Source organism: Musa acuminata, chromosome BXJ1-7, assembly GCF_036884655.1.
Source record: "Musa acuminata AAA Group cultivar baxijiao chromosome BXJ1-7, Cavendish_Baxijiao_AAA, whole genome shotgun sequence".
Taxonomy (NCBI): domain Eukaryota; kingdom Viridiplantae; phylum Streptophyta; class Magnoliopsida; order Zingiberales; family Musaceae; genus Musa; species Musa acuminata.
In genome coordinates this window covers 7,104,339-7,117,904 of record NC_088333.1, presented here as the reverse complement: position 1 = coordinate 7,117,904, position 13,566 = coordinate 7,104,339, and the positions used below count along the sequence as shown (strand labels likewise).

The following is a 13,566-nucleotide window of genomic DNA, read 5'->3' as shown; positions in this document are numbered from 1 at the left end:
AATCCTGCAAACTTAGCTCAACATATGGATTAGATAACAAATGACAATTGATTTCATCATCAAAATCTGAGATTCAACATATATGACATGAGCCACTTTATGGTTAATTATATATTTATATTATTTTATATAGTTAGACTTCTTTAGTATCTTCATCTTTATAATTAAAAAATTTATATTAAAATTTATATAATTATAAAAATAAAATATTTTAGTTATATTTTCGATGGTGTTGGATGAGGGAGAGTGATGATAAAAGGTGAGATGACAACGCAAGTGTCGATGCTCTGTATTTAGGTTGACATAGATGTAGAGCAATGAAAGGACTTCTCAATATCTACATTAGTGCCGAGCGATCCTTTCATCGCTTTATATTTGTGTCGATGCCAACAACAATGTAGGGAATGACAATATCGCTCAACATCTGCGTCGATGTTGATGCAAATGCTAAGCAACCATTTCATCACATTTGTATCGACATCGATGCAGAGGTAGAATATCAACGTCTACATTATCACCTCATCTCTTATCATCTCTTTTCGTCTATATTCATAGTAGCTATCAATGACCACCAACGATGTCCTCATCTACCATCGTCAAAAATATAATTGATATGTTAAAGTTATCTTTTTGTCTATCATTTTTATGTTTCTACCAATAAAATTGATTAGGTTAAGACAAATAGAATCACTTTCATAATTTTAAAAATTTTAATATAATTTTTTTTAATCGAAATTGAGATACTAAAAATGTATAATATGTAATTAGTCCAATACGCATATCTCGTGCAAAGACATTACGTTATTTATATATATGGTGCCAAGCTTCCACCTCTCTTCTCAGTACTCGAGTTGCTTGGTTTTGCTGTGAGCGAGAGAGAGAGAGAGTCATGGAGCCTCATCACCACCCCACTTCCCAGGGGTTGACCCAGGAGGAGATGGCAGAGCTGGAGCCGGTGATCCGAGCGCATCACACCTTCCCCCCCGCGCCGGGGACGTGCACCTCGCTCATCACGCAGCACATCGACGCGCCGCTGCGCGCCATCTGGCCCGTCGTCCGGAGCTTCGACAGGCCACAGCGCTACAAGCACTTCATCAAGAGCTGCAACGTCGTCCATGGCGACGGCGGGGTGGGTAGCGTCAGGGAGGTCACCGTCGTGTCGGGCCTGCCGGCGTCGACCAGCGTGGAGCGGCTGGAGATCCTGGACGACGACCGCCACATCCTCAGCTTCCGCGTCATGGGCGGGGAGCACCGGCTCAGGAACTACCGGTCCGTCACCTCGGTCACGGAGTTCCACAAGGAGGGGAAGGCCTACACCGTGGTGCTGGAGTCGTACGTGGTGGACGTGCCGGAGGGGAACACGGAGGAGGACACCAAGATGTTCACCGACGTCGTCGTCAAGCTCAACCTGCAGAAGCTTGCGGCGGTGGCTATGGCCTCCTCCTCGTGAGACCGGCTGCCCTCTTTTCTCTTTTCCTCTCTCTTCTAGTGCACTCCTTCATTTGAATCGAATGGATGGATCGTGTTTCTCTCTCTATCCTTGGTTAAGTTCCGTGTATGAGTATAGTCTAAACGCTGCCACCACCTGCACAGAAGTCTCACACATCTCTCCAAACGAGTAGTTGTTGTCGATGGCGATGGCGATGGCGATGGCAGTGGGAGGAGGCGGCCCTGCCTTGGTTTCGAGAGGCCCAAGCACAGGAAACCTGTGAAGGCACCTTGGGAGACATGTGACACGCGCAGCCCTTGGAATCTCATCTCCGGCCGATGACAAGTACCTTAGGAAAACAAAAACAAAAAAAATGACTGGTACTGCTACCTTGGATTAAATAGAGACATGAGTTGAAGAGTAGACACCTGCAGCTGGAGAGCTATGGAGTAGTTGAAGAGATCACGCACCGCCACAGGACCGAGAAGGAAGTCACACGGTGTGCCAAGCCTGCATCACTCACTGTTCCAGACCTACAACAAGTAACCATGAGATTGCAGGTAAGAGACCGTACAATCTCAGATTTCAATTTAACAAGAAGCAGGAATATTTCACACAGATTGAGTTGATTGCAAAATAAACGAGTATAAAAGAGCGCCATCGAGTAAACAAACAAATCCAACAATACTTCCCTGTCAGTGAAAATTTGTACACCGAAGAGAATTATCGTTACAATTGCTCATTCTGATAATGATGTACACAGATGTGTGTTAGTAACCCAAGTATGATGTAATTAATGTCAGGAATCACCAGTTCAATACATGGGGGACTGAAGTGCCTCAACTGTAGGAATACAAGGGAATTGCTTGCTTCAATATTTTGTTACCCTGTGTGGGTAACGTTCGAAAAATAAATTGTCCGATGCTCATTACCTTCAGCCGCATAAGCTCATTGAAGGATTATTTACCAGCATCATATGAGATATCTATGCTGAACTTCAAAAATAAAAAGATCAGAATTGAACAAATGAAGATGTACAACTTTGTGAGGTTATACTGTACGTATAGAATCAGCAAGCAGCTGCACCAGAAGCAAGATATGCACAGCAAAGCAGGCCTTTGTGATTTCAAGTATTCATCAGCCTGAGTGAAGGGATGATGGATGGTTACTCTTATTCTCGGCCCGTACTGTAATGACAGCCGCTTCATCTCGGGATGGGACCTTAAGCCATGACTTCATGGCATCGTAAACTGTAAATCCTATTGCCACAGAAGGTGCAACCTAGAAAAGAAGGATATAGTTTTTTGGCAATATGAGAATATAGTTAATCAAGATAGAGAGATGAAGCAAAACGATGTTCCAAAGCTAAACAGATCCCAAGATTACAGCGTACACAAATGTAGAAGAAAAAAGGGAAAAAATCAATTCTACGCAGTTTCTCTCCATAAGGCACAAACATTGGTTCATTAACACTTTTGAAGTTCCAAGAAGGTGATTAAGATGCAGCATTTGCACAATGCGTTAAGTGAATTAATCTTATTGACGCAGACACAGGAGAGTTGATATAACACTGATCAAATGATATGTGATGCTCATTAGATAAACGATCAGAAAAAGAATTGACCTTCAAATAATTGATGCTCAGACCAGAAAATAGTTGTTTCCATCCCTGAGTTCGGATTATCATAACAAGGGTTTCAAATGTTCCCTTCCCCACTTCATTGTTAGATGTTGAGAGGGCTTGTACCTGGATGGTGTTTTGGTTTGTAACATTTCCATTTTTCTTGCTTGTAATGTTCAACAAGTATACTACTGAGCAAGATACCTGCATTTGTCGTCTAACAACATCAAGGGGGTATGTTATCGTTTGCCCCAATAAACCAGCAACTGATCCACATGCAAGCTTCACAACTACATCCTTTTTATGCTCTTCAGGAACATGCATCTTCAACTCCTCATAAAAATAAAACTTGAGACCAGAATATGGGAAGATTCCATATAATGATGGACCTGATCAGAAAAAGAGAAGTGCAAAAGGATCAATTAACAATTAGTATAAAAGTTTAAGTCCATATTAATGACTATGGAAATAATTTTTAACCATGGCCAATCTTAGAAAAACTATAACCCATTCAAGCAAATCCAGTTCACAGCACTTCACCTATCAATACTTGTACTAGATCTATTAATCTTCACTAAATATAGTCCAAGAACAAGGGACAAAATAGAATCCAGATAGACGACCACTATATGTCTTTATTTTGCTATATATTTTGGTTGGTAGCTTTGGTTTCACATTATATAACTAGGATTCTGGCTCTATAGTATATGATGGGAAATAGTCTCCTTCACTGTTTTTGTGGCAATCCTGCAGTGTATGACTTTCAATGTAGGAATAATTAGGATGTCATGATTAAGGTCATTAACTCTCACTAAGCCTATAAAGCGTTAAGGACCCTTCTGACATGGTTGTTTAAACAAAAACATCTAGAAGACACTAAAGAATTACTATCTTCATTATGCAGCAATCAAAAGGATGAGAGACTATCATAGAAAAATTATGAAACAAGGCTCAAACAAATGGGATGTGGAAGAAAATTGTGTAGGCAAAGAGAGAGCAATCACATGGCAGTCCGCAAAGATTTGCAGGGTCCAGTCAGTGGACCTACATTCATGGATGAGGATGACAGAGGAATCTTCAGTAGTATAGATAAAAGGTATAATGATGGTGTACACCCCGATAAAATAATATCTCCAACATATCCAGCTCTCTCAAGATTTCCGAATAATAAACGGAAACAGAACTGAATGCCCTAACCCAATGTGTCAAAATAAATAGGTACAGTTGACACAAGAAAAATTAGTTCCAAGCCTTAGCAACTTGGGCTGAGGGCAATAGGGAGGTCACACCTTCAATAATCCATGGATTCAGAGAGTCGAGGACACATAACATTATCAAGAAGGCATGAAAATACATGTAATAGAATAAATTTAAATATATATTTACCTTAACAAATCAACTCCATACAAGAAAATCTCAACATGTATGGTTTCACTGATCTAATGTTAGCTAAGGTGAATAAAACTGATTCCAATACAATGGACAAGTCATACATGTTAAAAAGAACTCGGTATCAGGAATAAGATACCAGATGACCATTGTTTGCCTCTTCTCTTTAGGATATTTCCATTACAGTGCTTTCTAAAGAAAATTACAATTTCTCATACATCAAGTTATTCCTAGTTCCCTCCAACTCTCATAGACGGCACTAATACACTAATGGGACATTTCAGATAAATGCCCCTTCTCCCTCAATCCTCAACCCTATCGAGAAAAGAATAGCAAATAGCTCTTCCTCATTTATAAGGCACCAAAATAATAGTAAATGTCTAAACAACCCCAAATGTGATCCTCTTACACAAAACTTTTCCCACTAGTTCTTCATTATATAAAAAACATACAGTACATTTTTCATAAATATTTCATAACAAAGTACAACATAGTCCTGATAATTGACCATTATCAGGACTTCTGATAATTAACAAAGTACAACATAAATATTTCATAACTAAAGGACTTCTGAAATACATTTTGTGTACTTCGATACAATCAGGTAAATCCACATATGAAGTTGAAAGAAAAAGAAAATATCTGTCGAGTAACACATACCTACACCACGATATAGGCCTCTTAAGCCATTCTTTCTGTACATCTTCAAAATACAATCAAGGATCCCCCGATAAACCTGTTCAGAGGAGTGATAAGGTCCTCTATTTTTCAGCCTTGATGATCCTACAACCTGTAAAAATTCCAAAAACCAATTCAGATGTATAATGTGCTTAGAAAGACTAAAATAAACAGGAAGACAGTGAGAAGTTTGACACAATGGACCTAGACCTCAGACTTAAAACAGGTGCATTTTTTTCTGTAAGCAAACATAGATAAATCATATTTCTATATGGCCAGGAAATTTCATGGTCAAGATTGTTAAGAGGATATACAGAAGAAAAAAGGAGGAAAAGAATTAAAACTCTTAGCTAATGGTTTAATACCTGATATGCCAGCTTTGTACGTACTAAATCAAGAGGGTAAGTAAAAATAACTGCAGTTCCTCCCGCTATCGACCCTGAAATAAGATCAAGTACAGGACCTTTTCCAATATTGGGAAAACCTAGAATGATCCACCGTCGATATTGTTCATATGCCATAAAATGCAAAGCTGCATAGGGAACAATTCGAGCAACACTAGCTCCATTCCCCCTGAGAAACAAAAATAACCGAATCAATATCCGATACCTCTGATAGCCTATAGACAAGATTGACTTGCTTAGATGTCACTGAACTGTAAACTTAAATACAAACCTGTAGAACCCTAATAAACCTTCTGTCTGTAAAATCTTCTGGAAGGATCCCAACAATCCCACGCTATGAAATTCTGCCCTTCTAGTCTGGGAGTTTATAAGAAATTGCAAAGACACATACTTAACTTTTGATCCAGAAACTATAAAGGACAAAAAAGTTCACCAGAATAAATTACATAAAAGTAAAAAAAATAAAACCTACTTTTATATGCTTCAACGAACATGTGAGCTTCTTGAACAATTCCTTATTCACACTTCCTACTCTTTAAAGCACGATTTGCAATAGAACATGAGTGCATCAGCAAAACACCTCATCGTATGTTTAGCAGTAAAATATCTCATGTTTCCACTATTCAAATAAAACAAAGTAGAAAGAAAAAGATTTTAACAAAAGATACACTTTGCTCAGTCAATGTGCAACCATGGCAAAACAATCCCTCATAATTCAATTGCGTTTCCCCATCATAGTTCATTTAATCATCACCGCATGCTATTAATTCAATACATACCACAAGGAGACACAACAAGTGTGTTTGTTGCATCTAATTGACACACTAGCTTTCCAGAGCTTCCTCCAAATCTCACTGAAAGTTTTGACTCTTGTTGAGAACTTCATGATTAAGACAATGTCAATTAAGAAGTACCATATAGAAGCAGCATGTCCATTTTCATGGAATCAAGAAGATTTATCTTTTGATATTTGTTCATGTAAATTCTAGACTTTTCATTTTACAGGATTCCATTTTCTTGTTTTAGGTGTTTTCAAGATTTCATTAGTTAAATTTTGTTAGGTAGGATTTTAGTTTAGAGATGCTCCGGAGTATCTTTTCACTTGCCCAAAATATGTAACCCTATAAAATGGCATCTTATCTCACTGTAAACATTGTTCGTCTTCAATAAAGTTTCTCGATTCATTTTTTCGGTGGATTTTAAGGCTATCATTTATGGTTTGTTTTCATTTGTGGTTGCTAAGTATTTAACAAGTTTCCGACATCATTGACTAAATATGAATGATTACAAACCCTTCCGACCCCATCTCAAGCATCATAACAACTTAACGACACTAAAAATCATCACCAAACAAACCACTCAAGCCCGTAAGTTCATATGCATTTGAAAAAAAAATCAGTTGCTGTTGAAGAACTTCACACAAATCAATCACGACATGGTTTTAAATCGGTAACAAACACTATTTACTAATGTCCACTAGAATTTCTTTTACCCACAACACAAGCATCGAATAGGCAGAACCTACAGCTATATTCCTAACTGGTGTTGCAGCGACTTACCAAGAAAAGCCATCTAACCCTAAAATCCGTCTCGAATCCAACAAAGTTCGTCACCCGTAAGCACCATACAACTTTCTGACTACGGTCACGATGACCCTAAAATCAACGAAAGACACACACAAGGCGCGAGAATCGCACCTGGAACAGGATCTTGTCGCGCTCCAAGACGGCCGTCTTAGGGACGCCTCCAAGACTCGCACAATGAGCGAAAATGGCACCTGGAACAGGATCTTGACGCGCTCCAAGACGGCCGTCTCGGGGACGCCTCCAAGACTCACACAAGGAGCGAGAATCGCACCTGGAACAGGATCTTGACGCGCTCGAGCGGCGCGACGGCCGTCTTCGAGACGCCTCCAGCGACGCCCCCGGCGACGAGCTCCTTCACGATGAGGGGGACCCCTCCACCCCTCCAGTTCTCCTCCGCCGCCGTCGCCATCTTTCTTCCCCTCTCCTCCGCCATGGGAGGAAGAGAGGGGGTCGTCCAATTTGGGCTCCAAGATATAGAGACACGAAGTAAAGAGGCAGGTTTCCGCTTCGCTTCTTGAAAGCGGAAACGACACCAACGATACCGGTCGACGAGTGCGGGAGTTGTGTTTTTTGGTTTTTCTGGATGGGGGACGGCATACGCGGAGGGGACGGCCTGCTGCCGTGGCTTCACACGTACCACCGGGTCCCACGTTGACCGACCAATCACACGACGGAAACGTGACTCGGGTGCGCCACGGGCTGACGCGAAAGGTCGTGTGGTTTCTGGGAATGACGACGGACGTCAGGCTTTGCTTTGAGATTCGAGATTCGAGATTCGAGATTCGAGATTCGCGAATCCTCCGGCGACGAAGGACACGCGGGATGGGAAGTCCGACACGATTTGCCGTCTTGCGGTCGGTATGGACAAAATACGAGTGACGATATCGACCGCGGCAAAGTAATCTACGGGTGAAATCCTGGCCGTTGGATATTCTAATCGACGGTGTATAATGGTGATCACAGTACTTGGGGTTAAATAATACGAAGACAAGCGTGCGTGGTGGGTTTGGTGCGGTCTAAACTCCAATTCAAACAAAAGCAGCGGCAGCCAATTTTGTCCGTTCGATTAAATAGGTCATACATGACTTGAGCAGCAAGTAATATTTTAAGGGTAGACCAATATCTCTAATTAATTTGGGGGTTGTTTTAAGTATGAATGTAAAATATATTATCTTAAGACCAATATCTTAAGTATGAATGTAAAATATATTATCTATGGAAGTTCAAATTTCATGATGTTTTAATCTTTGGAAGTTCAACTGACACTAACCACCCACACAAAGTCCAATTTGAGAAGTGTATATGCCCACCATGCAAAGTTGGATAACAATAAGAACTCTCTCTCTCTCCAACTTTCCAGAGTGGATTGATAAGAGTTTGGACTGGAAAGCAATAGAAACGAAGACACAATATCCTATCAATGAATCATGCGCCCTGCTTTTGGTAGATAAAGCAGCATCATTAAGGATTAGTGCGCAACTAAAAGCATCGACCAGCCTTTTCATAACATTAAACATGTAATGAAATGATGCCTTTGGAAAGAGACAAATGTAACCAACTTGTCAACCTTATTATTATGATACCATGGAATAAATAGCACGGAAAGGGCACAAAACTACTAATGATGGAGTACAGCCCATCTCTCTCATTCCTTATTCTGTCATCATAAACAATAACTTTACATGGAGTACAAAAGAATAGAGTAAGATGTTACCAGATTACTGTCTACGGATTCCAGCCAACCGTTGATAATAATATGTACAGTCCAGTAACCTGGTCTTACACTAAAAGAACACGAAAAGAAACACTCTATATGTATAGGAAGTACATGTCAGAGTTTACATGGTTTGCAAAACTGATGTTGGCATTGCAGCTTGCATGAGCCCCGCTGTAGTCAGTCACAACTCAAATGTTGAATTTGAGCTCCTCAAACTTCAGCGGGTATTCGAGTCTTGATGGGCTTTAGCTTCACTCCCATGCTCTCTGGGGAAAGCAACTCCGGAGAGATGCACAATGGACTGAGGGGACTTCTCGGGCTGTAGCTCAGTTGGCTTGGACGGTACAATCCATACCCCATGAGGAAGTACTCCATTGGTATCAGCATGGCGTGGGGCTGCTCTTCCGTCACCACCGACCCACATCCCTGAACCTGCAGCATTTTTTTGGTGATGCCAACAGCCAACATAAGAATGAGCCGATGAGAAGAGATTCCATGGTGGTAGGAGAAAGGGAGTTGATTTAAATGAGTACCTCAACCAATGCACTGTATCTCTTGTCCAGCTTTGCGGACATGTGGAGGGCCTCCGAGTGAAATGGGGAGTCCTCACCCACAAAAATTAGAGTCCGACACTGAAGTTTCTTCAATGCTTCAGTCAAGTCATGTCTCCTAATTTAAGCATCAACCATTAACTCTTTGCTGCCTAGTGCGTAGCAAATACAATAATTTTTTGGCAAAGAAAGAAAGGTATTATACCCATTAATTGACTGAAGAAACCACCAGACATTTGCACTCTGCTTCTCATCCAGCAACTGCAGATGGTAAAATAAATGCATGTGAGAAAAAATCCTGAAAAATTGTTACAAGATATCCATATTCCCTATGTTCCAAACACAAAACAAAGAGTGGATAGTTACTAACACTTCTACAGGCTTGTACTATATCTGACTCGGGAACCTGTGAACTTCCTCGTACTTCCTGATAACACATCGAGATGGATAATAAATTACATGATGCAGAAAAATTGAATTAGCAGCAGAGTAAACAAAACCTAGCATACCTTACTGAAGTATCGTTGGAGTAAGTACTCCTTGACTAAGCCACACATTCCATAAAAATAGAGGAAATTTGATACTACCTGAGAGTTCAGATATGTTGTTAGCACTGACTCCCCTCATTATGGTTGGAACACTATTAAGCAAGATTATTAAAAGATACCTTCATATATAACCACTCTGACCATGAGGGAGCCTTACAAAGAGGTGAGACGAGTATCAGTCCTAGGACATGCTCCCTATATTTAGTCTGAAAGCAATGCATAAAAGGTTCTAATTCAGTAAAGGTTGCAAAAATCAGGTACTCACAGAGTTCTAATGATAAAAGGCTTACAGCAAATAGGGTAAGAATATAAGCACCAGCTGTGACCCCAAAGCACATGACAGTTTCCAACCTGGAAAGACCAAACCATTCAAAATTAAGAAATTGTCAAAAAAAGTGACCAATTGAGTGGCCCTGAAAACAGTTATAATCATTATGGTCACAAAAAATACTACCATGTGTGTGCATGTGAGAAAGAGAGAAGACATTGTGTGTGTGTGTGTGTGTGCACGCGCGCGTGAGAGAGAGAGAGAGAGAGAGAGAGAGAGATACCCAAAGAAATCAAGAACTTCTGCCACCTGGTCAGCTAACTGATCTAAAGAAAGCACTGGTTCATCTGAAGAAATTGGAGCAGCACCCAACTGCAGGACTCTTAAGGTAGATGACCAACAAAATCACGTTAAAAGAATATTCAGACTATGGATTACATACAGACATCATAATATAAGCTGCAACAGAATTACTGACCTCATGACCTGGAGGACTAATATGGTATATGCAGAAATTATGAAGCAGCAAAGAAGCAGCTTCCGGACAAAAAAACAGCCCTTGAAAGCATGACATATCTGAAGAGATAATGTAGAAGGAAGTTAGGTCCAGTTTTAAATTCTAGAAGAGTGCTAAAAAGAATTATCATTGATTTTCTTAGCTGAACCATAGAAAACAAGTTACTAAAATCTAGATTAGTTTTTGTGATGATCAAGATAAATTGAATAGGTTGCAGAAGAGCACATGTCGTGTCCAAGTCACAACTGAATTAAATGCCGCATATCCTCAAGCATGCAGAAATAAGGGAATCAATACACCTGGTAATTTATAAAAACAGTAGTAAAAGATAAATCAAGAGATTGAAACAAGCAAGTCAACATAGCATCAAGTGGAGCAGCTACAATAATCTCACAATTTCAGTTGAATAAAACATGAAAATTATCAGAACAGAAAAGAAACAAAGAAATGCTCGAAAATGGTAAAGTCATCCAACTTACGGTTTAAAGCAACATCTGGATAAGTAACAAGTGCAGGCTTTTCCAGATCCCCATAAACAGCAACTGAAATCGGACCATGGCTTGTTAACACATGATGCTCCTGAGGAAAAGAACCAATGTGTCTTAGAGCAACAAAGAAGGAAATACAGAAAGTAGATTTATTAACCTAGAACATGACAGCATGCACACAAATATAAGGTAAAAAGAAGAAAAAAAATTAAAAAGACAAAATGCCATTGGATGGAGAACATAGCAAGTTTATAGTAGATCAGAGATTTCATATCAGACAGACAACTAGTGCTCAAGGTCCCGAACTTTATTTCAATCATTTCAATCCATGCTTGCAAGATAGACTTCATCAGCGACATTTCTCTTGTTCGTGATGACAAAGTAGGATGACAAAGAGCCTACTGCTGATAGCTTTATGATAACATGGTCCAGGACCATGAATGCCAAGAAGAAGGATCAGAATCCTAATAGGTGAACTATCAACTCCCATTAATATGTGTTCCAACTTGAATGGCTAAATTCTTTAACTGCTCTAATTTATTTGTAAAGTAAGAAAATCTAAGGTGGCAGTCCTGTTTTCTAACTATTAAGGTCAATTCAGTTCAAATTTGTACACATGACTGATAATCTAAGTAATCGTAGCGGCCTATCACCAAAAAATGAAGCTAATATGAATTGCTAAGCCCACCTTACCCAGTTACAAAGTAATATGCAGCTGGTGCTTCAACAGAAGAAAAACTCTAGTTCAAGCAAAGAATAGATTAGAACGCAAAACAAGTACTTAAGTTGACATAACAAAAGAAAATATTAAATAGTGGAAACTTAAAAGGCACCTGAAAGCTGGTTGTATGAAGTTCACTCCATTTGGAAAAACATTGCGTAATAACAAATTATTTCTAGTAAGAAAAACAAGATCTCATTCAAAGAAGAAAAAAATAAAAATTTTCACAAGTCAAAAGGAACATAAACGTGTGTTTACACATTTGCATATGAATCACTCAGCTTCCAAACAGCATCTGAAGAGAAACAAACAGGCAGGCCTATAAAGGATGAAGCAATAGAATGTAAACAAAGAAAGGCATCGAATTACCAAATTGCTTAAAGTCACACGAATAAAGAGAACTGATTTGATTAAGCAAACATTTCCGCGTACACAATAAAAAAAAGCCCTCTACAAGCAACCGAATGATAAGGAAAACACAAATTCCCCAAATAACAACCAATCCAGAGAGTAAAAGAATCAAATGCTACACACACCGAGATAAAAACAATCAAAGGAACGCATTTTCGTGCCAAAATTAGCACCAAATTATGCATTTACCCATAAAATCAACCAATAAAACCCAGAAAATGTAAGAGAGAGAGAGAGTTCTAACTGATCGAGCTAACTCTTACCTTCCCTCCAAAGGAGATCCTCTCCACGTCCACCGAGACCGATCCGCTTGATTCTCCCATTACTAGAAGAACCAATCCCCTCTTCCTCCTCTTCTTCCCTCTCGATCAATCTAACCTCCTCCTCTCGTTCACGGACGGTTTGGCATATAAATATACCTCCGAGGCTCTCCTCCTCCCGGCTTAACCCTGGTCGACTTAACCGTGGTTACGGGATAAGCATTCCGACCGACAGCTCACGTAAATTGACGAAAATACCCTCCGGAGGGCACCCACCCTGGTTCGATGGCGGGTGGTGGACGATGGCCAGCGAAGACCCGAGCCGATCCCGCGAGGCGAGAGATGCCAACGTGGTGCGTTCTGATAAGTTAAAACCCAGGCCCCTGAACATGTTCCCACTGGGGCCCGCACTTCTTCCAATGGTTTCTCGCCGCGCAGTCCCACCGACACGAAGCAAGTTTAGGCCCGGACAGGTGAGCGGGTAGCTACCTGATGCCGCGTGTCCTGGCGCCGTGGCAATGACCCGAGAACACGTGGCATCTAATTAATGCGCGACACTGTTCCTGTTCAGATTTTTCATAAATTAATAAATATTATTATACATATATATATATATATATATATATATATATATTCCAAACTTTATTCATAGATTTCTATTATAATTAAATTAATAAATACTATTTATTATAATTAAAAGGGTAAATTTCTCGAAAATTTTTAATTTTCTGTGAATATTCTGTAGGAAGTAAAATGAGAGGAAACACACACACACCCATGCTTGAGCCTGATGACAGAAGAAGAAGAAGAAGAAGAAGGAGAACAATGTTGGGATTTGCTGAATACAATATACTGGAGGAAGGTAGCAAGTAGCTTTCTGGATACAGCAAAGAATGTTCCTTTTCCTCCCACAAAAGACTGGCATTTTCCACGAGTTACAAGTAAGCATATACCTCACCATAATTGGATTGCGACCGA

At 40.0% G+C, this 13,566-nt stretch overlaps 3 protein-coding genes across 4 annotated transcripts; 1 reads left to right on the top strand and 2 right to left on the bottom strand.

Moving 5' to 3' along the window:
• Positions 1-746: 746 nt before the first annotated feature.
• LOC135678528 (abscisic acid receptor PYL9-like) lies at positions 747-1,535 on the top strand. The gene has a single exon (XM_065191448.1). The coding sequence runs from the start codon at positions 890-892 to the stop codon at positions 1,448-1,450; it is 561 nt and encodes a 186-aa protein (XP_065047520.1). The 5' UTR covers positions 747-889; the 3' UTR covers positions 1,451-1,535.
• Positions 1,536-2,104: 569 nt separating this feature from the next.
• On the bottom strand, positions 2,105-7,648 carry LOC135678527 (mitochondrial carrier protein CoAc2-like). Of its 2 annotated transcripts, XM_065191446.1 has the most exons (7): positions 7,379-7,648; positions 5,793-5,878; positions 5,483-5,690; positions 5,100-5,229; positions 3,255-3,439; positions 3,054-3,176; positions 2,105-2,710 (listed from the first exon to the last, which is right to left on the bottom strand). In XM_065191446.1, exons 1-7 carry the CDS (start codon positions 7,538-7,540, stop codon positions 2,567-2,569), a joined length of 1,038 nt encoding a protein of 345 aa, XP_065047518.1. In that variant the 5' UTR covers positions 7,541-7,648; the 3' UTR covers positions 2,105-2,566. The 2 variants fall into 2 exon arrangements, with proteins under 2 accessions (XP_065047518.1, XP_065047519.1); XM_065191447.1 differs by lacking the exon at positions 3,054-3,176.
• A 1,075-nt stretch (positions 7,649-8,723) lies between these two features.
• LOC135678526 (protein NDL1-like) lies at positions 8,724-12,742 on the bottom strand. Its single transcript, XM_065191440.1, has 11 exons — positions 12,592-12,742; positions 11,188-11,287; positions 10,670-10,767; positions 10,475-10,563; positions 10,214-10,274; positions 10,043-10,129; positions 9,885-9,962; positions 9,746-9,802; positions 9,581-9,636; positions 9,358-9,493; positions 8,724-9,256 (listed from the first exon to the last, which is right to left on the bottom strand). Exons 1-11 carry the CDS (start codon positions 12,649-12,651, stop codon positions 9,035-9,037), a joined length of 1,044 nt encoding a protein of 347 aa, XP_065047512.1. The 5' UTR covers positions 12,652-12,742; the 3' UTR covers positions 8,724-9,034.
• Positions 12,743-13,566: the final 824 nt, after the last annotated feature.